This window comes from Pinus tabuliformis, chromosome Q (genome assembly GCF_031772625.1).
Source record: "Pinus tabuliformis cultivar Carrire ecotype Pingquan chromosome Q, CPIR1, whole genome shotgun sequence".
Lineage (NCBI taxonomy): Eukaryota > Viridiplantae > Streptophyta > Pinopsida > Pinales > Pinaceae > Pinus > Pinus tabuliformis.
In genome coordinates this window covers 1,065,955,667-1,065,981,904 of record NC_142296.1, presented here as the reverse complement: position 1 = coordinate 1,065,981,904, position 26,238 = coordinate 1,065,955,667, and the positions used below count along the sequence as shown (strand labels likewise).

The 26,238-nt window shown below is 37.4% G+C and overlaps 1 protein-coding gene across 2 annotated transcripts in view; it reads left to right on the top strand.

Annotated features, from left to right (window-relative positions):
- NUDT16 (nudix hydrolase homolog 16) overlaps nt 1-17,991 on the top strand; it is a 35,881-nt gene extending 17,890 nt beyond the window's left edge. Inside the window, exons 4-6 of one of the 2 annotated variants that reach the window (XM_089385781.1) lie at nt 16,497-16,643; nt 17,115-17,202; nt 17,477-17,991. In XM_089385781.1, the coding sequence (XP_089241907.1) occupies nt 16,497-16,643; nt 17,115-17,165 (198 nt within the window). In that variant the 3' untranslated portion in view covers nt 17,166-17,202; nt 17,477-17,991. The remainder of the gene's footprint in view (nt 1-16,496; nt 16,644-17,114; nt 17,203-17,476) is intronic. The other variant, XM_089385780.1, reaches the window with a different exon arrangement.
- Nucleotides 17,992-26,238: the final 8,247 nt, after the last annotated feature.

Below are 26,238 nucleotides of genomic sequence, written 5' to 3'. Positions count from 1 at the left end.
GTAATACGCACCACCAGAAGATGAATACAACCGTTGGAAATAATAATGAAATCCCTCCTCTGGAAGAATGAAGAAAAGCCTTCTTAGGGTGGCACTCAAAGTCCTCGAAGAAAGCGTGAGCTCTTCGCTTGAAGAACTCGAGCTGAACAAGTGACTCGGCTAAGCAACTTGAGCAACCAAAGAGAAATCGATATGCTAAAAGATGATGAAATGAGGAGCGCTGCCTTCCTTTCATAATTTCGTGGAGCACATTTCCTTTCAATTTTCCCACCATTGTGGGCTCTCACTTAACCATCAACTTTTCCCCTCCAAGCAATTCGAACTAGGGAGTGCATATTCCCTATGTGGGTGGCCCCCATGTAGAACTTAACCACAACAAAATAACTTCTCTTAATAAAATCGAATGGGCCCCACTATCTCCAAAATTGGCCCCAAAATGCAATAACTAGTCTTGTTCCAAATTAATTTAGGAAAGGATATGACACTATATCAACTAGCAATTATAGGGGTTGTGGGCCTTAAACCTATGCAAAATAACTTGAAACTAGGAAGGCTATGAGATTTAAATTTTTTTCTACAATTTATTGCTCCTCCACCCTTCCCTTAATATTGAGTAGAGGGTCATATCATCATCCTTGAAATTCACTTTGCTTCTTGAGAAAGCCATCAAGACTAATCGACGCTTAGCTCCAAAGATGTCTAGGTGAGGAATATGTGAGATGTTGTAGTTCAATATGGACATAAAAAACTAGAGCAATGCATGTGATGGAAAAGATTCATGATAGTGCTTAAATGGGCCAACAAGAAACTCAAATGCATAAGATTTGTCTTGAAAATAATTAGTGATCTAAGTGAGAATGTTATGTGATGGGGATTCCTCTTCATAACACACAGATGGAGCAACAAGAAACTTTGCTGCATCAACATGAGTGGAGATGGCTTTATCTGAAGGAAGAACAATTGGTGCAGATGAATCATGTAAGTTGTTGCCATCATCATTGAATAATTGTGTTGAATTGCTAGGATCATCTGCAACATGAGGATTGGATGAGTCACTGGTAAGACCATTGCCATTTGCAACATGAGCACTGAATGAGCTATTGACAATAGTAACTTGAAAAAGTGTAGATATTTTTGAAATAGGAAGATTAGATGAGTCATCAATAGGGGCAACATTAGCGATAGGAACCTACCCAGATACTATACGAGTATTTGAGAAGTACTCATAGAAGTAGAGAGAGGACCAACATGATTTTGTGAAGGAGAATGGTCCATTAAAACATGGTAGGAATCATCTAGAAGAGGACCTACATGGTGATGAGGAGAAGCATGACTCATGGAAGTATGTTGAAGCTTGAGATTCATTTGAAGAATTTTTTGAATGAAGTAATGGGAAAGATCTTGATGGTCTAGGAATAGGAACCTCGTTAAAATATCCTTCCTATATTCAACCACCTTATTAGTGTTGGGGACATAAAATTAGTATCCCTAAAAAGTTTCATTGTAGCCAACGAAAGTGTAGGAGTCTGGAGATGCAGGTGTATTTATCCTTTCAGTAGGAGCATGGGCCCATGCACTGTAATCCAAAATTTTGAAATGAGAAATGCAAGGCTTTTTGCATACCATTTCTCATCAGGAGTCATACTAGTGATATGCTTTGTACTAACAACAATCTCTCTCGAGAATGAAAGCTACATTTTTGTGTATTTCAGTTGAAGATTATAAGATAAGATGATACAAATGAGAGCCCACTTAACAATGACACACACCCCAAGAGGGTGTTGAGCCTACATATCAAATTTGACAAGGTCGGCCTCAACCATGAGCCAGATATACAATAAATGAAATAAAATATGGCCCTAGCCATAATAACAAGCAGTGTTATCACAATTGGATCGAACTGGATTGAACTAGCCGGTTTGACTGTTTTCAAGTAAAAACTAGTGTCGCGGATAGAACTAGTTTCATGATAGAACTAGTTGGCTTGGTACCAAACCGACCTTTTTTCACCGAATCGGTTGGTTTTTTATAATGCTACCAAGGATCTTTTGAACACAAAACAATTTATTTGTGGGGAAGCCTAGTATTTGACCATATTGCCCTACTAATGCTATGCAATTAATGTTAATGTTAAATTCTTAAAGTAAAAGGATCGTGTTCATCCTTTTACTTAACTTTTTAACATTACCAATAATTGACTTAGGATGTTTGAGAGTGGTTCCGACCTCATTGGATTTTCATATGGAGAAAGTACAATTTTGGATCCCACTGAAAATCCAATAGACTTAACATTTTTTTTTTTTTTCAGGATTCCAGGATTTGGGGGTTTGCAATGTTTTCCACTGGATTTTGTCATGTACGAGCATATGGAACTAGCATTTAATGAAGAGTACCAAGCACTCTATGTACCTTGATGCTTGTGGCATTGATTGTTGAACTCCTCTATCATGAACCTGCTGATGTACCAGTTACTCAAACAAAATCTTTACATGACATGCTAAGCTTTTTCTATCTTATTTTAATGCTTAGATGGTGATATTGATGACAAAGATCCCAATATAGGCAATGATTTTGATGATATGTAGGTATTTGTTGTAGCATGATTTTTCTTGGATGCTAGAGACCATCTAGGGCCTGTTTTTTGATGTATTTTTGGTTCAGAGATATATTGCACTTAGTCCTATTTTAGTTATGTGCACCCTTACATGTTATATAAATGACAACTTTTGCTCATTTGTGTATAAATGGCTTGGATTTGAATGGATGCACATGAATATATATGTTTTTCTTTAAATTTGGAAAATTATGTGTTTTTGGTTGACTAGTTTTTTGGCCTTTTTTATGGGTCCAGTCTGGTTTTGACTAGTTCTTGGTTTGGGGGTTCTATCGGCTTGGTCAACAGTTTTGCTCTGATAACATTGATAACAAGGGCATAATGATACATATAAATGGGTTGTGGCCACAAGTAAAAATTAGACCAATAATTCCAACATATGTTTGTATTTTTGGTGAAGTACATGCAAGGTGTACTCTTCCCTTGGGTTCTTTGGGCAATGTTGGCAGCCCACCATCTCTATTGATGGGCAGTTCCTGTAGAGCTTATACAACTTTTGAGCACATCAATTTAAAATTGCGTGCACAAACTTTTGTACTCGCATGCACACTACGACATCCTGTATGTGCACAAGTCAGCGATCTACCTGTGTACACCTTTTCTCCATCAGAAGCCTACAAACAATAGGGATGTCAACAGTCATTGGGACCATTATATCTATGCACATGATGTCTAGTCACTAACAGTTATTGAACTGAATTGCCTTTGGAAATTGAATGGGCATTTTTTAACTGATGTAATTATATGTATGGTGTATAATAGGCATAATAGTAGAGCGCCTTTGCTTTTGCATGTTTATATAATGGAAACCAGATTTAGTGATTACTTAAAGATGTAGAATGCTTACTTGGACCTTTGCAAAGTTGTTACCACTGACACCTTGGTGCACCTCATGTTGTATGAAGCTCCACATTATTATCTTCATCACATTGATGGAGATTTGTGGTTGGTATCTTGGAGTATTGGACTAACTTGAGGGATTCACCTTCATGGAGTCCATTCTTTTCATGGCATTGGATCACTTGGTGGAGGTCTTTGGTTGGAGCAACTTCACTTCTCCTTTGTTGGATGATTATGTTTATTGGTCTAGTGGTCTTCTCACATGTGGTTATCTTGTTGATCACCCCTTGGTTGCATATTTGCTAGTTATGGAGCATGTTATCTCATTATGATGTGATTAGATGATTGTGTTAGGAGATAGATGTTTCATGATTGTTGGAGTTTTCTAGTGATTTTTGCATTGTGTCTTGATGTGATGATGTTGGTTAGTCACTGGGAGGGGTGGTCTACATGGTCCATACCCTAGTACCCTATGTGCTCTTGATTATTGGGAGTCTCCCCTGCATAGAGGGCTTGGTTCTCTTGATTAAATACAAGTGCCATACCCTAGTACATGACAAAATCCAATGGAAACATTGCAATCCCCCCAATCCCGAAATCCTGAAAAACATATAAGTCTGCTGGATTTTGAGTGAGATCTAAAATTCTACTTTCTCCATATGAAATCCAATGAGGGCAAAACCACTCTCAAACATCCCGAGTCATTTCATGGTAATGTTAAAAATTTAATTAAAAGGATGAAAATGAAAAATAAAGGAGAATGTCACTTTTACTTTAAGAATTTAAGATTACCATGAACTGCATATCAACACTAGGGCCATAGGCTTTAACATTAGTCTTTACCATACCTTTACCCAAAATTTCGGGCTTTGAGCCCCAAAATTGTTACGCGGGGCCGGCCCTACCCAACAGTCCCCCAATAAAAAATTAGAAGCAAAAATATTAAAAAAAAAATACAAGAAAAAGTCAAGTTAGAAGAGGAAACTCCACCATACGGCCTGGAAACACGTTTCCTCCTCGAAAAATGGGCCAATACGGCCGGAAACGAGTTTCGACGCCGTAGGGTATGAGTTTCCTCATTTCCGTTTCATTTCCGGCTGGAAACAGACCCTTCAACGTTTCTTGCAACCTAGCATTCATCAAGTTATTTTTTGAATACTGAAGCAAATTACTTCTGCAGTCTACACTACTTTAAATTTGATTACATGAAACAAAAAATTGAGCAAAGAACAAGATACATAGGACACAATTATTTTTGGACGAAATAGTCCCCGGAAAAACCCAATGCAGGAAAACTGGTGCAACAACTCTGAGGGTTTTCTATTATTATGCAGTAATTCTAAATACAAACGCTGGATGCCCTCCGAACAATCTAGTGACAGAGAAAATACAATGGAGGAAAACTGAGTGAGTTTTACCTCACTTCAACCGGCAGATTCCGACTGATCCGGCAACAAAACTAGCTAACCCCCGCTACCTATGCGTTGGCCTTGCGTCAGCCTTACAGGGTCTGCGTTAGCTTCGCGATGTCTCTTCTGCCTACTGCGTCAACCTTCCCGACTGTTCCGGTAGTTCCTCGACAATTCCGACTTTCTGTGTGGAGTGCAACTTCTGCTTATGCGTTGGCCCTTTTGGCTCTGCGTCAGGCTTGCGTGGGTCTAGATTGGCCCAACGTTAGTACTCTTAGCTGCTGCGTTGCCTCCAGTAGCTTCTCTCTGCCTCTTTGTCAGTACTCCCGAACTATCCTTGCCCCTCTGCTGCAACTGATCACCTACTTCGAATTTCTCAGCTTCCTAGCCTCAGAAATCAAACTCCAGATCAATCTGTTCTCTCCGTGTGTGTTTCTAAATGAACTCCAAGCCTCCTTATACCTTTCTCGTTGAGACTTCAACGACTGAGATTAAGTCTCTAATCAACGGATAAGATTAAAACTTGACTTGATCCACTTTCTAGAACATTCTCACCCATATTTTGATTAATACCCATTAATACTTTAATTTTCCGAAGTTTTGAGTCTAGACTTAGGAACCCCATTAAAAATATTAATTATTTTAATAAAATACAATCCCGGTGGAATTTCACCAAACGTTTTCGTGGTTCTTTAGAAATCATGTGCCTTAGCCTCTCCACCAATTTTTATGGCTAGAACTAATCCGATGCACCAAAAACTAACACTCCCTTTTAGTGAGGAATGTGCTCTAGCAACAATGTCCAATTGCATGCTGCTTTGTCTCTGAAGCATCTCCTTTCCGCACTGTTGTTGCCACCAACTCTGTGCTGCTGGCCATGACACTGCCACTGCTACTGCTGCATCTGTACTACAACTCCTTCTCAAATGTTGCATCTGCTATGCTGCTAGCACTCAGACTGGTAACACTGCATTCGTACTGCAACTCAGTTGCTGAGAGAAGCAACTGAAAAACACCCAAAATTATTGAACTAACTGTGTTCAACATAATACCATGTGAATGATGGAATCTGACTGCTACTAGTCTCTGAACTTCTGAATCTTCTGCGCTGTTGCTGACTTCTGCACTGCTGCCAACCTTGCCCTGTGCTGATCAGTCTCTGGTCTCAGGCTACTGCATCTGTCTCTCCAACCAACCCACTGCATCATCTGACAAAAAGTCCATCTTGCTACTGTTGAATCTTGGGTTCTCGTAGCAATGATTTGATCCAAGAGGTGGACACCTCAAGGATCTTGCCCACATGTAGTCCTCTCGACTACAGCTCAATATCGCCCCATTTCCCTCCTAGAGATGCGTGGCACTCATGGCGAACTCATCTTCGTCAATCTTTGCTGGAGTAGCTTTAGGATCATGTTTCTCATCCTTATCCTTTGCTCCAAAGGACACTAGGATGCAAAGTGGCCCATTTCACCACATTTGAAACATTTCACCTTCAAAATGTCCTTCCGCTTCTGTTTTTGCTGTCCCTTTGATGCTAGAGTTGTGTTCTCCTCCTCCTCCTTGGTCTTCATGCCACTCCCACTGCTACCATTGAGGTTGACCTTTACAAAGTCCCTCCCTAGTTCTTCCTGTTGAAGAGATGCCCACATCTCCTCCCATGAAGGTAGTCTTTCCTTGCCCAATATACTTTGGATGAAGACTTGCTATTCATCCGAGACTCTATTCAGGGCCGTCCTTACCATCGCGGTAGACTAAGGAGTAGACCCCACTGCAACAAGATGATCTCTAGTGACCTGAAGACGTTGAAGATAGGAGTTAACTCCTCTCTTTTGCATCAATGTCCACAACAACTTCTGTTCTACGTACATCTTCCACTATTCGGAAGAGCCTTCATATAGTGAAGACAAAGCTTCCCACATCTCTCGGGCTGTATCTTTACCCTGCAAGTGTGAGGCCACATGATCTCGAACTCCATCGAGTATGAACCTCTTTGCCTTCCCCTGCTTAGCCTTGTACTTCTTCTTTTGATCATTGTTAACTTGAGCAACCACAACATTCTTGACGTAGGCTTTGAGATCATACTCCTCTAGAACAACTAAGATTCTGGTCTTCCATATGACATAGTTGGAAGCTCCTTCCAACCTGTCCTGATCTTTGAGCCTATTCGATGTCATCTCACGCAACTGTCGAGTTGACTCCTCTAGTCACTACTCAACACTGCTCAGCGACCCAGCAAGTGAGAAATTCGAACTTTTTGGCAAAAACTTATCTGAGGAGAAAATTCTTCTTCTGTGTCTTCGCTATTTTCCGTCGGATTTTTGCCTCCATAGAAACTGCGCCCTTTAAGCATTGCGCTGAGGCTCTGCGTCGCTCCCTCTGCCTATGCAAACTCACGAACCGGAAACCATACCTCTTTGTCGACTCTCAGAGAGAGAGAGATTCCTCGGAATCTCTCCTTCTCGGCAAGGATTGCGCAATCCCTTCAACGGGATTCAAATTGCTGCCAAGTGCAACTTTTGGCCTCTCTGTGCTGGATCTGCTCTTCCTGTTTCAAAATCAATCCTCTGATACCATGTGAAAATTCCTTATCCTCAAGGAACACTTACTGCAGCAAATCTGAATCTACTTCACCTACTTGATTTTAATATACATTCATCAAGTTATTTTCTGAATACTGAAGCAAATTACTTTTGTAGCCTACACTACTTTAAATTTGACTACATGACACAGAAAATTGAGCAAAGAACAAGATACATAGGACACAATTATTTTTGGACAAAATAGTCCCTGGAAAAACCCAATGTGGGAAACCCAGTGCAACGACTCTGAGGGTTTTCTATTATTATGCAGTAATTGTGAATACAAATGCTGGATGCCCTCTTGACAATCTAGTGATAGAGAAAATACAATGGCGGAAAACTGAGTGAGTTTTACCTCACTTCACCCGACAGATTTCGACTGATCCGACAATAAAATTGGCTAACCCCGGCTACCTTTGTGCTGGCCCTGTGTAGGCCATGCGTTAGCCTTACAGGCTCTGCACTGTCTCTTCTGCCTAATGCGTCAACCTTCCCGGCTGTTTTGACAGTGCCCGACAGTTTTGGCTTTCTGCGTGGAGGGTAACTTTTGCTTCTGCGCTGGTGGCCCTTCTGGCTCTGTGTTAGGCCTGTTTGGGCCCAGATTGGCCAGCGTTAGTCCTCTTAGTTGCTGCGCTGCCTCCAGGAGCTTCTCTCTGCCTCTACTCTTCGAATTTCTCAGCTTCCTAGCCCCAAAAATCGAACTCCAGATCAATCTGTTCTCTGTGTTTATGTTTCTAAATGAACCCCAACCTCCTCCTTATACTTTTCTCATTGAGAATTCAACGAGCGAGATTAAATCTCTAATCAACGACTAAGATTAAAACTTGACTTGATCTGCTTTCTAGAACAGTCTCACCCATATTTTGATTAATACCCATTAATACTTTAATTTTCCTAAGTTTAGACGTAGGAACCCCGTTAACCCCATAAAAAATATTAATTATTTTAATAAAATACAATCTAGGTGGAGTTTCACCAAACGGTTTTTGGGTTCTTTAGAAATCATGTGCCTTAGCCTCTCCACCAATTTTCATGGCTAGAGCACATCCGATGCTACCAAAAACTAACAAATGTTAGCGCCCTCACAGGTGCGGTGGTCTACGTGGTCCTCTTGTGTTAATGTGGTGGGAATGGGTTAGCATTTCTATTGTCCCCTTTTCCTATGACGTTGATGTGATGTAGTAGTGCACTATGCATTGGTGGTATTTCCATAGGTGATGTGACTTAAGATTATAACATTGTTGGACATCATGTAGGTGGAATGTGTTTGATGATGTTAATGTCCTCATTGATGTACTTCTTCCTAAGTTGGAGTTAGAATGTGGGGGGGGGTACTACATACATCTTTGATGATGAAGCCTTTCCTAAGGTTTGATGAGGTATCAATGATGCTTTAGTCCTTTGGTGATGTGTCATAGGAGGAATGTGTATGATGATGTTAGTGCCCTCATTGATGTACTTCTTCCTAAGTTGGAGTTAGAATGTGGGGGGGGGTGGAGGGTGGGGCGCACTACATTGATGATGAAGCCTTTCCTAAGATTTGATGAAGTATCAATGATGCTTTAGTTCTTTGGTGATGTGCCCTAGGTTCAAACCTAGGTGGATCATCTATTTTGTCATTGGGTTGTTATCATAGTAGTTTTTGCTAGGAGTTGGATCTTATCTTCATTGGCACAAATGTTAAATTTGATTTAATCAATTGGTGACTATTGGGATGTTGGACTATGGTTTTGTTTCAACACTAACTTTTGTGCATACATGTTGAGGTTGTTTTAACCATGTAATGGTTAAAATCCATTTTATAAGTTATTACTTTGGAGCTCAATAGCTTAAGCATCCTACTTCACTTGATGGTTGTTTACTCGTGGAGGGGTTATTTGGAGGTTATTCAAGCTTATTATGGAACATTCTCTTAGGGTGCACACTCTCTTATGCACATGGTTTGATGGGATTTGTTGATGGTATTGGGAAATGACACTTGGTTTTGGTTGGCATGGATGAGTTCTAACCACCTGGGCTCTCCTTTCTATGGCGCACTTCACATGGAGATATTTTATTATTGTTTGGGTGGTAGAGATAGTTACATGGCACAATTTTCCAATGTGCACTTGTCCTAGGTGCTCTCTTATCTTTACTATATGGATATTTTTCAAAATAGGTGTCATCTTTTGACCTTCACTGGAGAGTGCCCTCAACTATTTGACTTGTCACATATGTTATTTTATTGGAGGTGGTTATGGAGGGATTTTATTGGGAGGCGTGGGGCATACTTGGAGGGCCAGACTTGGCTTTTGCATGCTCTTGCTTGGTCTTCCTACTATTCTTTCTTCGAGGTATATATTTTATTATTTCATGGGGTTTTGGCATGGTCAAATTCCTAATTTGCTCCCATCACCTTTGAGTTGTCTTGTTGGATATGGTCCACTTATTGTTTTTGGGGTTTGAATCCCTTTCTTGTGGAATGCTCCATCTACTTGGCACTTTGCACATTCCAAACTACCTTGGGATTCACACATGTGGGTTGGTTACATGCAATTTGTGGACCACTTGCTATTTTTGGATATAGGTTATGGAGCATTCTTCTAGGAGGACTATTTTATCGTTTTGCCATGGAGGGCATACTTTGTGAGCTCTTCTAAGTTCTAGGTGGACCCTTGAACAAAATGTCCTAGGTTTGATATTATTTTATTGTATTTTGTATGTATCCATTTTTGGAGGGTGAATTCTTGTGGGAAGCTTGCATGTTGACCTAGTTCTCATGTCCTTTTTTAGTTGAAGGCTTTCTCTCGGAGACTCTTGGTGTAACTCATTCCTATTTTGGAGGAGGGCATTCTCCTTGAGAGGTTTGTGTCCACATTTTGTGACATGGTCAAGCATGTTTTGAGGAAGGATCTAACTTTACTGCAGGAAACATGCCCCCCTACATATCACCTGCGTTTGCATATTGAAATTATGAAATGCGATTGAAAAATGTTTTAGTTCATATGAAATGCATTTCACATGTTAGAAAGGTGTTTCATACAAAATGAAACACATTTCAATATCTGTACAATGTGTTTTCAAATGAAATTATGAATTATGAATTACCATTAATTGTTTCAGGATGTTTGAGAGTGTTTCCAACCTCATCAAATTTCATATGGAAAAAGTAGAATTTCATATCCTATTCAAAATTCAGCAGGCTTAACATTTTTCAAAATTTCAGTATTATTTTCATTAGATTCTATTAGTGTTGCAAACATCAACATCGAGATAATATCGACAAGTGTCTAGAAAATGAAAAAAGCGTAAAAATTGGGAAAAAATCAACAAACATCGACAAAACAAGAGAATACAAAAATATTCATTTTTTTAGCATCTAAAGCATCCACAACATAAAATAAATGCATTGCACATAAATATGAAAAGAAAACTAATGTATAAGATGTCTAGTGCTACATCACACATAACAGTGAATCATGTCTTGAATCCCGAGTCTAGCCTTAGCCTCAAAATATTAACAAAAAATATAATAACTTTATCTCACATCATGAGTCATACAATGAAATTAGATATGTAAACCACTAAGTTAGTAAGTTCTAATTAATGATTTCCTCTACCCCTTTTTCGAGAAAACGTAATGGCTTTCCTCTAAATGAGAAGGCCCTTGGGTTGGCATTGGACTTTGATATCCACTAGAAAAAGTAGGTGGAGGTAGACTACATCTTCTACTGGTGACCATGGTAGGTGGTATCACCCCCTCCTCCTCCCCTACCTCTCTCTCCCCTGCAGTTGCTACCTCCTCCGGTGCCTCCTCCAACCAATCAGGGGCCGATTCCATGACAGGTTTGTTGGCCTCAACCCTCCATGTAGCAGTGTTGTCGTCCTATCCAATGGGGTGGCCTCCACGTTAGGTTTCTTTTGAAGTTGCCATGGGAGATTGTATTATATGTAGACCATGTTGTTAAGGCGTTGGGACTCCAACCTGTATGAGGGTCATAAATTATAAATTAATAATTATAAAATAATAAATTATAATTTTTAATGAATTAAAAAAATTAATTTGAAAATTTTTAACCTGTTGTGCTTCTTGGTGTGTATTTTTTCAAATACACTCCAATTATGCTCACATATGGAGGAGCTACATGTTTGGATGAGCACTTGGGTACTTTGCCACCACAGCTTGTCCACAAATCTACAACAAATAAGAGAAACATAAGAAAAAAATGAAATTTGAAAGTTGAAGCAAAGTATGAAGAGATAATGAAATTTGAAACAAACTAAAGCTTACTTGACATTTTGGCCTTCCCATCCATGAAAGCCATGTCAAAACTAAATGTGCCACTTTTCATCATGTATATCTCCATTTCTTTAGAAATTTCGCATGTTCTTTTGGAGATGGAACCATCTTATGAACACAAGTAAAGAATCTATCCGTCACCTCAGCATCAATTCTGAAACTAAAGAAAATGTAGGGTTGAGGTAGATCTCTGTAGCATGAATGGCACGATGGAGTGTATTGTTCCATCGCTCATCAATCACTCTCCATATCAATTGTTGTTTCTCAAACCCATCATCCCCCTTGTCATCGCTCATCAATCACTCTCCATATCAATTGTTGTTTCTCAAACCCATCATCCCCCTTATCCTCATAATAGCTGCGGATGAATTCTTTGGCCCTATCCATGGCTTCATACAAGTAGCTCATTGTAGGTTTGTCTCCATCAACTAATCGAAGAACCTTTACCAAAGGTTCAATAATGGCACACACCTCCCGCCCAAAAGCTCTCCTGGTATGAAACTAGATTGCATATGGCCTCTCCCTTTGGTTTGCGGCTAAAAGATGAAACACATCACGCCTCTGAAAGAAACATTCTCTTCACATCCCACATAGCATTCAAGAGAGATTGAAGAGATATGAAGCTAGTGGCAAATTGTGTAATAGCAGGATGCACCAACTCCTTGTTATTGATGTATCTTCTTATCAAATGAAGCAACATAATTTGTAATGTTGCTCATTATGACTTAGACAACTTTTTGTGGACCTACCTCCTGAATGAACATGTCCAACAAATCATTAATAATCGTGCATCTTTGATATGTGTAGATGCATCAACATATTTCATAAACATTGTCCCCTTGGGACAATTAACCAAGAAGTTAATAAGGGTTCTACCCTTTTGATCAGTCCAACCATCTGACATAACATCTTGTGTGTTCCCATGATGCCTTGAATTCCTCCAATCTAGCAGTGCAATTGACCTTTTCATTTTGAAGAATAGAGTCGCTCAAGTCATCATAGGAAGGGGCTTTGTATCTTGGTCCAACAATAGCAATAGCATCAAACATAGCTTGGTAAAATGGATTGTTCTTTGGTAATGTTGAAAGGAATGCCACTTCATAGAAAATGCCTACCCACCAACTTGTCAGCTTCTTCCTTCTCCTTCCTTTTAAGCCTTGAATTGATAGACAATTGTGCACCATGTGTGGTTCTAGGAACAAAAAATGATGAGGTAGATGTGGGGTTGGCCATTGTAGAAGCTGCTGCTGAAGAAGTAGAACTTCATAGCTTCCTTGTTACTTTTGGTAGAATCTTTATCATCTAATGATATGATAGCAATACAGATGATTTCTGAAGATGCTTCTGGGCAAAGTCCTATGTCATGTCCCAAAATTTGTCCAAGGTGGTATTTCAATTGGGATATTCCCCTGTCATATGCTTCCTACAACTTTCAACTCAAATTTTGTCTATCGAACCCCCCATCAGGTTCACCATATTCCCACATAGGGTCCAAATGTATTGGCATGTTTATTCTTTAATGTAAGATAGAACCTAGGGCACCAGAAGAATTTTAAAAGGTAAAATTCAATGTTTTTTTACAATCAAGAAACCCTCTCCACTCAATGAAACAATAATGGCAAAAAAATACACTCCATGTCCCTAACAAAATCATGGAAAATAGATGGGTGACTGAAACCCAAGGAAAAATTAAGAGAACAAAAAAAAATAGGGCTGAATTTGATGCCCATACCTGCAAGGGTGCTACCTGTTCAAGAAAGTTGGTCCACAATGTAATTTTTTTGAGATGGAACCTAAATATCATTGGTTTTTTCCTCCTTAAGCATAAGAAATTTGTTCTCCTGTTCCTTTGCTCTCTAACTCAACCTTTGTTCGCAAAATGAGGGGAAAAAGCCCCAAAAATTAACTTTATAAACAGACCTGGGCACAGGCGGCCAATTTTTTCGATCATGTCGTGATAATATCACACTTTTTATGATAATATTTGCAGAAATAACTCGAAATTTGCAGCTGCTAATGAAATCAAACTGAAATCAATAGACACAAATTTCTTCTACTCAATTTGCGGAAGGGAAAACATACAATTGAAACACATGCAATCATTCGATCACAATGAACACAATATTTTTATTGGGAAACCCAATTGGGAAGAACCCTCCTCTGTTTATATTATATCAGATGAGACGATGATCAATTATAATGACAACTTCAATCCTTGAAGCTCAACCCGCACTGCAATATTGATCTCCTGCTTTGACCAACACTTAGCCAAAATAGGCCTCCAACTTCCTCCTATTTCCTTGTGCAATTCTTTCTCCTAAAGAATAGGAAGCTCCTATTTCCTTGTGCAATTCTTGAGGAAATTTGCTACCTCGCTACATGCAAACTCTGTACACTCACTAGTATACAATAACAATTACATTGATGCCTTTTTCCTCCACTCAACTAGGCAATTCGAATTGCATGCATGACTAGGGTTATTTTTAGTAAATTGACTAGTTAAATGAAAGATCAATGAGTTAACAACGGTTATAGCTACTCAACTGAACTCATACTTACTCTATTCATGACTAGAGCTCAGATAACTGAGTGTCACTAACTATAACTCAACTAGATATTAGCAATCAACCCATGCACAACTCTACTTCTTGCCCACAAACTCGAATTGACTAACTTAACTAAGTGACTTGTCCATGTCACTCCTGCTAACTGCAACTCAAGTCATCCCGCTGATGTGGAAATTCGAATTTCTCCATTTGATTAAGGCACAAGTCAAATGAAGCCTTTTCTTGTTACAATTTAATAATATCACAATTTTTTCGGGAGAAAAAATTGCCAAAAACATTGGCGCTTTGAAAAAAGCGCGATGTCTCAATATTATTGTGATGTCCACAACACTGGATTCTATGATGTATGAGGGTATGAAATTGGTAGTTAATCGAGAGCATCAAGCCCTTTATGTACCTCAATGTTAGTGATATTGCTTGTTTGACTCCTCTGTCATGGCCTTAGCAAAAATGTACCCTTCACTCAAACCAAAATCATTGATTAGGCATGCTAGGCTTTTCGTAGCATATTTTAAAGCTTGGATTAGGTAGTTTTATCAAAATTGGATGGTGTTGACTGATGTCCCTAGAGATACTAATGATGAGGATCCCAATATAAGTGATGGTGGAACATTGCTTGTCATTTAAATGTTCTTTCTTTTCATAATGATTGCTATATCACGTTTCCCCAATTCCAAATTTTTGGGGGTCACATTTCCAGTGTGTTTCCGTTTCAGAAATGCATACCTGTTATGTGTCATTTTGATAGAGAAATGTGAGGATGTTATCCCTATTCTTGCTATTGTTGTTGTGTTAACCTTTCATTTAATAAATTATAAACCTAATTGTTGTTAAATAATATTTTACACTTTCATAACGATGCTTAAGCATGGTAGCTGTAGCCTTCCAAAATATTTTTCTGCTATAAAAGCTAGCAAGCTAAGGCAGATTTGTGGAATGCATGGCAGACATTATCGACTTATATTTTCATGCAATTTCCCTCTTTGATTTTGTGCTTACTTGACATCATTTACCGAAAGGTTTGATTAGGCACTTAGTCTTGGGGTTTTCCTTGAGACTTTACACCATACAGCGGTGCTAGATTTTGTTGTGACACCCAATCATAACTTGCAGACCTCCTGACACTTGTTCCTAATAGACAACCTTTACCCCACCCACGTTTCCTGGACTACATTCAAAGGTGCCATAAAATAATAGCACTGGTATTTCAGGATTCCAATTTGGAGCTGTTTTGGTTGACTTGTCTCTCTTTTCACATTGTTTGGTCCCAGCCTCCAAGAATCAATGCCTCAGCCAATGCTGCTTTCAAGGCAAGTTAAGCTATGGTTTTTACTAGATTTAGTGTTGAGATCCTGAAATATTATATCTTGATGGGTATGTAGGCTGTAGACATTTAACTGACCTCTATCTGGAACCATCCTAGTTTTCTAATTGGAAGGCTATTTATCTGTAGTTTTTTTTTTCGTTTCTCCTTTTATTTATTTTTTATAATTTTATCTGTAAATTATTTAATGCAAATATTATTCTGCAGAGTATGGTTGTGTGCATCTTTAGGATTTGAGCGGTTTGTTGGATTTGCTTTGCTAACAACATGGGAGTGTTCAAAACATTACAATTTTCTTTAGGCTAAAATATGTAGAATTTGTATTTCTGAAAATATTTTAAATTAAAAAAATGGATTTGGGTATGTCGACAAAATGGGAGTAGAATTCAGGAGTGTTCAAAGTATTGCAATGTTCTTTAGGCTAAAAAAAATAAAATTTGTACTTCTGAATATATTTAAAAAAATACCAAAATAGAAAACAGAACTTCTGTTATCTTTCGAGGGTCCAGACAAAAAAGAAAGTGAGCTTGAGATTCAAATGAATTAATACAACTGGCCTAGCTACGAATGGTTTAGGACTTCTTTGTTTGAGAGGCTAGATATAAGCTTTATCTATTAGATTCCCAATACGATGGTTTTATTGAATAAAATTTCAGACTGCAGCTCTAAATGATTTTCTCCATAGCTAGACTATTGATAGCAGCTTTTTAAGGGTTTAAAATAATCGGTATGGTCGTTACAGTTGTCTTCCCTGTCAGGATCTCACTGCAGTGTATGGATATGTTTGGCATATTAAGTTTATGAAGGTCTGTTGTGATGCGAGAAAAGTATACTGGTATGCATTCCTCTTTTTTGATCAATAATATTTAATATTTTTATTACAGGGAAAGTTGGGCTCGTGGAAGTTCAGAAGCAAAAGCCACCGGGATGAATACAGTCCAGAAGGCTTATGCAGAGCAGAGATGTTTGCAATGTGTGTTACTGAGCAACTGGAATCCTGGCCTGAACAAGATGCACGGGAACGCAAATGGGTTAGTATGTCATCCAATAAGTTCCTTTCTTTTTATTTCTTCTATTTTTTGTGTGTTCTTTGTTTCGTTAGTTTATTTTTCTTTTGTAGGTTTGTTCCATTTTGTATGTTATTTCCTTCATGCCCATTTTTGATATTTAATTATCCTTGTCATGCTTTTCCTGTCAAATTTTATATTTTTCACAACAGTTTTCTTGGTTATGAGATCTTCCCATGATGTATGATTTGTATTGTGCATTTTTGTAAAGTTAATTTTTTTGTCATATGCTATGTACGTCTGTTTTCTTTTATTTTCAACTCTAGGTTTTCTACAAATGTTGTGCACATTTAACTTCTTCCTTCAGATCTAATGTTGTCATTATTGGTTTATTATTTCTCTGCCACATAACTGTTCTTTCCTGTCTTCAGGCCAAAGTCCAGCTTAAATTTTTTCTTAACTTCTTGTTCTTAAAATGAATGATAAATCTGTCAGGTGCCAAGGGTAATGGCTTTCCACTATCAAAGTGTTTTGTTTTCTGAATAATCTGAAACTTGACATATTCTACTAGTGATCACCTTTGGTAAGACGTTCAGTTTTTTGTGCTTTTTGAATACCATGAAACTTGACACTAGTGTCACATTTTGTAAGATTGGCTTTCGAGCAACAATCGTTCCTTGAAATGTTGCAATAAAATTTGGCCTTAGTCGTTATGGCACTATTGGTAATATATAGGTTTTTAGTGTCACTCGAAGTTGATAATTCTTATGAATAGTAACAGTATGAAGAATAAAGTCAGGGTTATGTCTTTCTGAAGTCTTGTGTTTTATTACAATTGCATATCTCTCCTTTTGCAGCTTGCAATTGATGAGGCACGTGCACAATGTAGATATGATTGGATGCGAGAAGCACTTGATGTGTGTGTTTCCACGTACAAAGTCTAGCCTTCTTCAAATTCAGATGCCCCTGTATCATGACAGCCTAATGTTCTGACTCCTGAGCATATATGGGGATCGCTTCACGTTTTGCAGCTTTTTTTTCCTCTGATGAGCTCCATGATTTATGGATTGTAACAGAAATAATCTGGGAAGGAAATTGAAGTTTTCTTATTCTTAATTTCTTTGGATTGTCTGGAAAATACCAGATTCTCCCAAAATAGTTGTTTTATTCTTGCCTTTTTGAAAAGTTCTAAAGTACACTGTTAGTCTGAGATGTCCTTAGAAAGTGCCCTCAGTCTGTCAATTTTGGACTCCAAAGCACTAAGTAACCAAAGGTGGCCAAACATCATCATCTTTAGACATTCTGGGATAAGTAAATATGTGATTATTGAAAGCATCAATATGATTCACCAAAGCAACTCTTTGCTGTGCCATCTCTCATGGTTATTATGTCATCGGAATTGGCATTTGGCATTTTCTCTTGTACTGGTATTAATGGAATTCCTTTGCAGTATTTACTGATCTTTAATTGTGAGGCTAGATTATATAGTAAGGCACTTTTTTTTTCCAGGTTTCAAAGCCCAGGAAAAACCATGAGTACTTTCCCTCATTTTGAGGATGGTACCCAGGGAAAACCCTAGAATCTTCAAGGCACAAGGCCAGTGAACAACAAGGTTTGAAGCCATTACAGCAATATACCTGTTATGAGCTCAACATGTCACATATGAGAATTGAACCTGGGTGGGGAGGATAGCAATCATTTCCACACCACCTGAGATAAACCCAATTGACATACTGCACATCACTTATTAGATGATATGTGTGCAATTCAAACATGCAGTTTAAGCAGTTTCAGACAAATCACTGCCTGGAGCTGGTTTCAAGAGCTTTTTCAGTGTGATTGAAGTTTAGCTCTAGTGGGTTATCTTCAGTGGTTGGTTATCTTCTGTGATTTAGGTGTACCATGATTATCGGTACCTTTTTATCCTCCATTTTTACTAATTTCAACAATGAAGTTCTATACAAGCGAATATACAATGGCTCTTGATTCCCAAATCTTGTATTTGAATTTTGGACATTGATTGGTACTGGAGCAATATGAGCGCCATGATGTTTTTGAATTGAAGATATGAAACGTGATGCCAAATTTGTGGAAACAGATAATGCATATAATATGTTACGGCATATTACATAAAAACAGCATGTTCCAAGACTTGTTTTATTTATGTTGAAATTTCTGGCGGGCTAGAATCGAAATGTAGAAAAATTTCATACAAGCATTTTAACTTGCAAAGATCTTACACGGTAAAGAGGTGGCATAATGAAAAACCTTAACCCTCTCGGTTAATAATAGTTCAAGAAGTACTCAGGATAAAATAAAACAGTACGAGAATCCATGTTAGTGCCAGAATGCTAGTTATACACTAGCTGCCTGAAATTCAAGCCATCACGACAGATGCCATTTCCATCGTTTGTGGTCCATCTCTAAGTGGGTGGAAAACTCATTAATTTTGGTTGCTTTTCATCTGTCCTCTTTTTTGGGATATATATAGCAGGATGGGCATAGGAATGTATCAAGGAAGCTACGAGAGCCAGTGACTGTTGCCTCTGCCACCAGAACTGCTATCTCTGGTTTGCAAGATGGCCTTGGATGTAGATTTGTTTTTGAGAGTGCCTTGACACCCTTCACAAGGCATTGTATGTTGCCTTGACGGCGAAGTAAGACTCTCATGCGCTCTGTTTGTTTCCTTTGCGCATTTGGCAACAATTTAATAGTCAATGTAAGTAACCATAAATATGAGATCAAAACTTCCAGAAACTATTATATCTATCGTTTCCAACATCAATTATGATATTCCCACAACCATTGCCATCCGATAATGAGGTTAATATGTCTGGCCTATAAAATCCCTTAGGATAAGGGTACAATGATGCCCAATAAACGATGTCAATTTTTTCCCATCATGTTTTTGCTGGGGCCATGCTAGAAAATGCAAAACGAAATCATTTTTGCCACTTGTAGGGCACTTGGTGTACTGAGGAGACTCTCCCTCCTCACATTTATTGGAGTTGTGTTTTGTTTGCAGGCGTCAATCTCTTTGTTACTACTACCATTTTTGAAAGAACCTAGATGTTATTTCGAATATTTTGAAGACATTCATTAGTTTGGCTGATTAATACCTCGGTTTTTAATAATAAAATTTAAATAATTTATTAGTAGGATGATACCTGTGATAAAATTGGAATTGAATTACGCTCCTGCATTTCCTAAATGATAAATAACGTTTATTTGTTTAGCTTAATGTAGTTGTGCTTGACTTTAATTTTATTTCAATGCCATCTTTACCGAAAGTGGTTGTACCTGGCTTTAATTTGATTTCAATGTAATGGCTATGTATTTATTTCTTATAATTTCATCACTTAGAATTGTAATGAAAATCTTAGCATTCTGTATTTTGTTGGAGGTAAAGTTTATGCTTTTTACCATTTTTAAATTTGAAAGGTAAATATTTTTATTTATTAAATTGGAAAGGTAAATATTTTTATTTATATAATTTGAAATTTAATATAAAGTGTTAATGAGGTATTGTTTTTAATAATTTTTTTTTTCATTAAAAAATTACTAGTTAAAATATATTATTATTATTATTTTTTCGGGGTTTTGAATTGAGGGTGAATGGGTTCATTGTTAAGGTGTTTTTTTGCGAAAAGGCAACCAGTTCAAATCTCTGGGTGTATAGGTTCATTGTTAAGGTGTTTTTTGCGAAAAGGTAACCAGTTCAAATCCCTATGTGGCTAGCAGACAAAAGATGAATATTGTTTTTTTGCTTTTGCTTTTTTATTGAAAAATTGAAATGGGTGCATTGCTAAGGCACTTTCCGAAAAGGTAGCCAGTTTAAAACCCTATGTGGCTAGCAGACAAGAATATTGTACTTTTGCTTTTGTTTTTTTATTGAAAAATTGAAATGGGAACATTGCCATGGCACTTTCTGAAAAATGTAACAGGTTCAAATCCTCTTGTGGTATTCAGACAGAAGAAAGAATATTGTTTTTTTGACTCTTGCCCCTTTTTATTAAGCAATTGAAATGTTTTGTTACTTACAAAAGCAGTGGGAAAAATATAAATTTAGATGTTAGTTGTGACAAAAACATTGATTGTTTACTATAATGGGATAGAAGAATCATAAGAAGCTATATATCAGCTCATTTGCAAAAGATAACTTACCTAAAATGTTTAGGATATTATATTTTTGCCTATTTCGTAAATTTCCAAGAATAGGCAAACTGGTATAAAAGTTTCTCTATAACATCAATTTTATGCCAAGCTATTTTATGGCTAGGATAGTATTATAGGTCTCCATTTGCAAAAAAAATGTTTACCTAAAATGTTAGATATCATATTTTGCCTATTTCATAGATATCCAAGAATAAGTGGATTGGTTTAGAAGTTTCTCTATAGCATCAGTTTTATGCCAAGTTATTTTATGGCCAGGAGTATTTTAGGTCTCCAAGGATTGCTAGGTTTTTTATTTTAAATAATTCATTCACAAAAGAAAGAAGACCATGTTCTTAGACATCTATGAGATGAAAATACAAGCTTTTTATTTTAAATAATTCATTCACAAAAGGAAGATGACCATGTTCTTAGACATCTATGAGATGAAAATACAAGGCACAAGAAAAGTTTTAAAGAACTTACAAGACTATTGTAACATCACGAGATCCTAGTTCGTTTGTGAGTTGTTGAGTTGTGGATTATCTTTCCATTTTTGTGTGGCCCACTTGAATGACATGTTAAAAATGGACGGGGTGAGTGTGAGTTCCTAGCGAGCTGGTGGAATAAATGTAAAAATAACATGAATACAAAGAAAACCAAAATTACATTCATAATGAGCAAGTTGAAGCTTTGTATGAAGGGTTGCAAGCTAGTCAAGTTAATCCACTATAAATAATTGGATCGGGAAGCATATTAAAGTGAAATAAAGTATAAAAATATAAAATAATTTAAAGGCAAAGTGACTTTAGTGATGCCTTTGTTTAATATTTAATTGACCATTATAATATGAAATTAACACTATCTTTTAATGGCAGAGACTTACTCAAAATGTTTGTAGTTTGGTCTTTGTTGGATAGTATTGAAACACATTTATATCTTGTTGGGTTTTAAGCATAATTACAAAATGTGAAAAATATTAGATTATCTGCGAGAAATTGACTAATGAATCAAGGAGACAAATCAAATTACTCTTGAAATCTGATACGATATTGCTGAACATAAACACAATATATACTCTCTCTTGAAATCTGATATGTTATTGCTGAACATAAACACAATATATACTCTTTTGGAGGCTGACCAATTCAAATTAGGTTGGGTTTCTATGTGCACGCCCTCAGTAACACTCAAAAGCACTTTCCCTTGTTGGCAAATAAAGTCAAAATTACATCAAGAGACCCAAAATTAGCAAAATATCCTAAGATGGAGTGAATTGGAAGTAAGTGGAGTTAGAAATCGGTTAGAATTGATTAATAACTCTTAGATGCAAAATACTACCCAGTGAAATTCAAACTCCAAAATAAGTCTAAAAGTGTAATATCATGTTTAATTTAAATGGTTAAATTTCTCGAGAATTATGCCCAAGGAAATGCATCATAGAAATTTTCCAGAAACACAATAAATTTTGCACAATAAAATTACCTACACCTAATTAAAATTCGCAAACGAACAACCCATAAATTTTTAGAGGAAGCACTGCAACCTAGAATTTTTTAGAGGAAACATTGCAACCCCAATTGGTGTTTTTAATAAAATTGGAGAAGATTTTTATATCAATCAATTTAGAGGAAAACTTGTGGGCGAATTTTGGAAATGCACTTGTGTATCAACAAATCAAATCTTGACTTTCGTGCTCTGCTCCAGATTCCTAGTGACCAACCCTGACAATGTCAGCAAGAATACCATTGGGTCCTGGAGGTAGCCCAATGGACTCAACGTTCAACGCACTTGTTCACGGATGGGGGAAGAAGATAAAATCATCTCAACCATCCTCAAAATTTGTGAAGAAAGCTGATCATGCTCCTATAGTGGAGCTTCCTTGAAAAAAAAATTCAAGTCAAAACCCTTACCCTTGCTGAAAGAGGCACGATAGGGCAGTGTAATGTGGCCCTCTCCAAACATTGTTGAAGACTGGATAGAGAAAACTTGGTCTAGGTTTTTCTTTGGTCCCATTGATTTTTTTGCCAATGAGAGAGGATATTTCATTTTCCTTCTAAGCTCCAAAGGAGGCAAGGACTTGATATTCATAAACAGTACACGTTTTTTCGGCTCGAGAGGCCTCTATTTAAACAAATGGACCCTTGATTTTGATCCAGAATTTGACATCCCATCAACTATTCCTTAGTCCGCCTTCCTCACCTTCCTCTTCCTTGTTGGGACGCTGACACTCTTATTACCATTGGAAATTCTCTTGGAAAATTTCTAGATAGTTTTGAGCCTAAGGGTAAGCTTATCCCTTGTTTGCTGCAATCCATCTACCATAAATTCCCAATGTTGCCACCTAGAACCATATTAATTTACCCAAGACCAAACATGCCATAATCCTCCTCTGTTTTACTAACAATTGTAAGATCCGAGACTTGTAGATAATAAACCACCATTAAAACCCCAAAGCTTACCCCTGTCATCACATCCAATGAGGGCTAGGTCTACCTCATCTCTCTTTGATGAGGAAGTAGGTAGATAGATCCCAAATACATCCATCAACCATAAATAGATATGACATCAAAGGAGTGTGGCAACTCTTGTCATCCCCCAGAATAGAAAGGGAAGGCTTGTGTCAACCCCCTTCTTGGTGCAACCAAACTCCCACCATCAAGATCTGAGATGCATCCATTAACTTCTTAGTGTACTTGTGACTCCTAGCAAATACATGACCCCAAGAATGATATAAAACTTGACATACCCATCCTTCCTATGACACCTTTCACGTGGCTAGACATTTGATTCATGTAGATTTGGTTAATCCTGCCATAGTTATGGATTTGGATGAAGGCGTATTTTCCCATTTATGAGCAAGGTTCCCTTTTTCGCCTCAACTCCAACATTTGTCATCCTATCTACATACTAGTTAATGTGTCTTAGAACATGATATCTAGCAAAGTCTGTAAAATTGAAAAGAATGTGCATGATAGGATTAAGGATGGACTTTAATTTCACATCCATAGGGATAGTTCCTTTACAAAGGTGCCTAATTATGATTTTATAATCCCATACAATAATTAATTTAATAATGTTATGAGCCCGATTTGTATAAAACCTCGTGGAAGACCATATGCTTTAGCCTACGTGTTTGTAACTTGTCCCAAACTCTATGCATGGGAAATTTCTATTTTTCCTCTAGGACTGATGATCACCCCCCTTGCCTTGATCACACCTTCCACCCCTAGCCAACTATCCTCTTGTTATAACATCTATACCCACCCTACTTAGTTGAGATGCATACTATTGGTCTTTGTCCATTATATACTTGTCTTTCGCTGACTAGGCCCACCTAAAACTCTATAAAAAAACCTTCTCGAGTATATGTTTGCACTTCTTGCTGATACAAGGAGAAGTACTCACCATTTCCCTTCAACAAAGGAGTGAGCACCTTAAAAAATTAATAAAAAATATAAGAATATGAAAATTACATGGAGTCTATAGGAAAATTAGTTCCATAACTTCCTAATTCCCATGATAATGTATGAACCATATTGAAATAGTATAAATGGGAATGCTAAAAACACAATAAGCCTTATGATACTAGAGTTATCTAGTTTATATCAATCAAAGCTTTTATTCCCCTTGGTTTTTATGACCAAAATCTCCCTAAGAATCCCCAATTTCAATTATTTCTGTCTTCCATTTCATGAGATAGTGGCCTAAGACACACTTGTCTTCCTTTTCCTTGCATTGAGTAGAAAGTTGGAGGTGAAGTAGTCTTGAGTGGCCTGCGATAGGAGGAATCTGGACAACGATTTTGGAACATGCCAACAATACAGTGAGAGAACTGTTTGTTGTACTATTGTTCACTGAAAATACAAAGGATATATCTCTTCTTCCCCCCCTTTGATACTGAATGATTGTATCTCATTGCTATCTTTTAGTTTCAAGTTAGAACCAACACTAGAAATAAAAGGATAGCAATGATTGCAAATTACTTAATATATAGGGGAGGGAAAGAAGGGACATCTCCATTTGATTTTCAATGAACAATAATACAAAAAATGTTTACCTGACTCTATTACTGACGTTGTTTTTAACCGCTATTTGGGTTCCTCCTGCCCTGGGCCACTTAGGATCATTTCATCTCCATCATTTTTCTTTGTGCAGAGAGAAGAAGATAAGCGCATCTTAGGCTTCTATCTCATCAAATAAGAGAAGAAGAAAATTGAAAATTGGAATTTTCAGGGAGATGGTGGTCACAAAAACCATGGGGAATAAAACCTCTATCTTTTTGAACTAGATGATAGTTTTGGCATCATAGGGCTTGTTGTGTCACTCTCCTTATTTTGGGCTCCATTTATACCATTTCACGATGGTTGAGACTATTTTTTTGTGGGAATTAGGAAGTTATGGAATTACTTTTTCCATAAAATCCACTTAGGAGCACATAATTTGTGTTTTCATAATTTTATTTACTTTTAAAGACACTCATTGCTTTGCTAAAGGGAAAGGATGAATACTCGTTCCTTGTATGAGTAGGAAGTGTGGGTATACACTTAGGAAGACCTTTTTTTATTATAGAGTTTTAGGTTGGCCCAATCAACCAATTACAAGTACAGAATGGATGAAGGCCAATAACACACATCTTAGCTCAATGAGGTGGCTGACTATGTTATAACAAGTTCTTAGCAATGTTGATGGTGTTCTTCAATTATTAAACTGTCATCCTTCAAGAATATAGGGCCAATTCATCTTATTGACCAACTAGCGAAGACATAAACATATCTGATCCAAATGCATAAATAGTATGAATATGGTAGATTAACTTCATCCAATATCATAAATAACATAAATATCTTCTAGGTTTTGTAGTATATTCTAATGCATCACTTCAATAGATTGAAGTGATTCTTTTCGATTCATTAATGACTCATATGTACAAAACATGCCAAGCTTGCTAGGAGAATGAGACCTAGAAAAGGTGGTTGGGAGAAGCACTTCAGCGGAAACATGGAAAGCTATGGAAACATCGATTAGGATAATGACATAAATAACACGGGGAGGGGGGTGGGGGAGGTGTATAAGACATTTGAGCATCAAATAGCTAGGGAATAGAGCCTCAACCTCATAATTATCTTTCAGAACCTTAGTATCTAATCACCTTTGAGCTTTTGCTTCACTAGCCTCACTAGCCTTGAACATGCATATTAATAATTCACCACTATACGCAAGAAGAGTTGTTAGGGGCCAACGACTAATGCTTTAGTGAATTTTGACTAGTTTAGTTTCAAATTGAACAAAATTTCTATAGTATTGCAACTAGTCTCCTAGTACTTGTTGATTGTATTTAGTTGTTAGCACAGGAGGGCTTGAAAATCAAAGTAACATGTGACAACTCCTCTATGTTGTGCAGAATACCAAGCTGGAGGATTAAATGAACCATGTTGTATTTCATGGTTTTGTTACTATTTGTTGG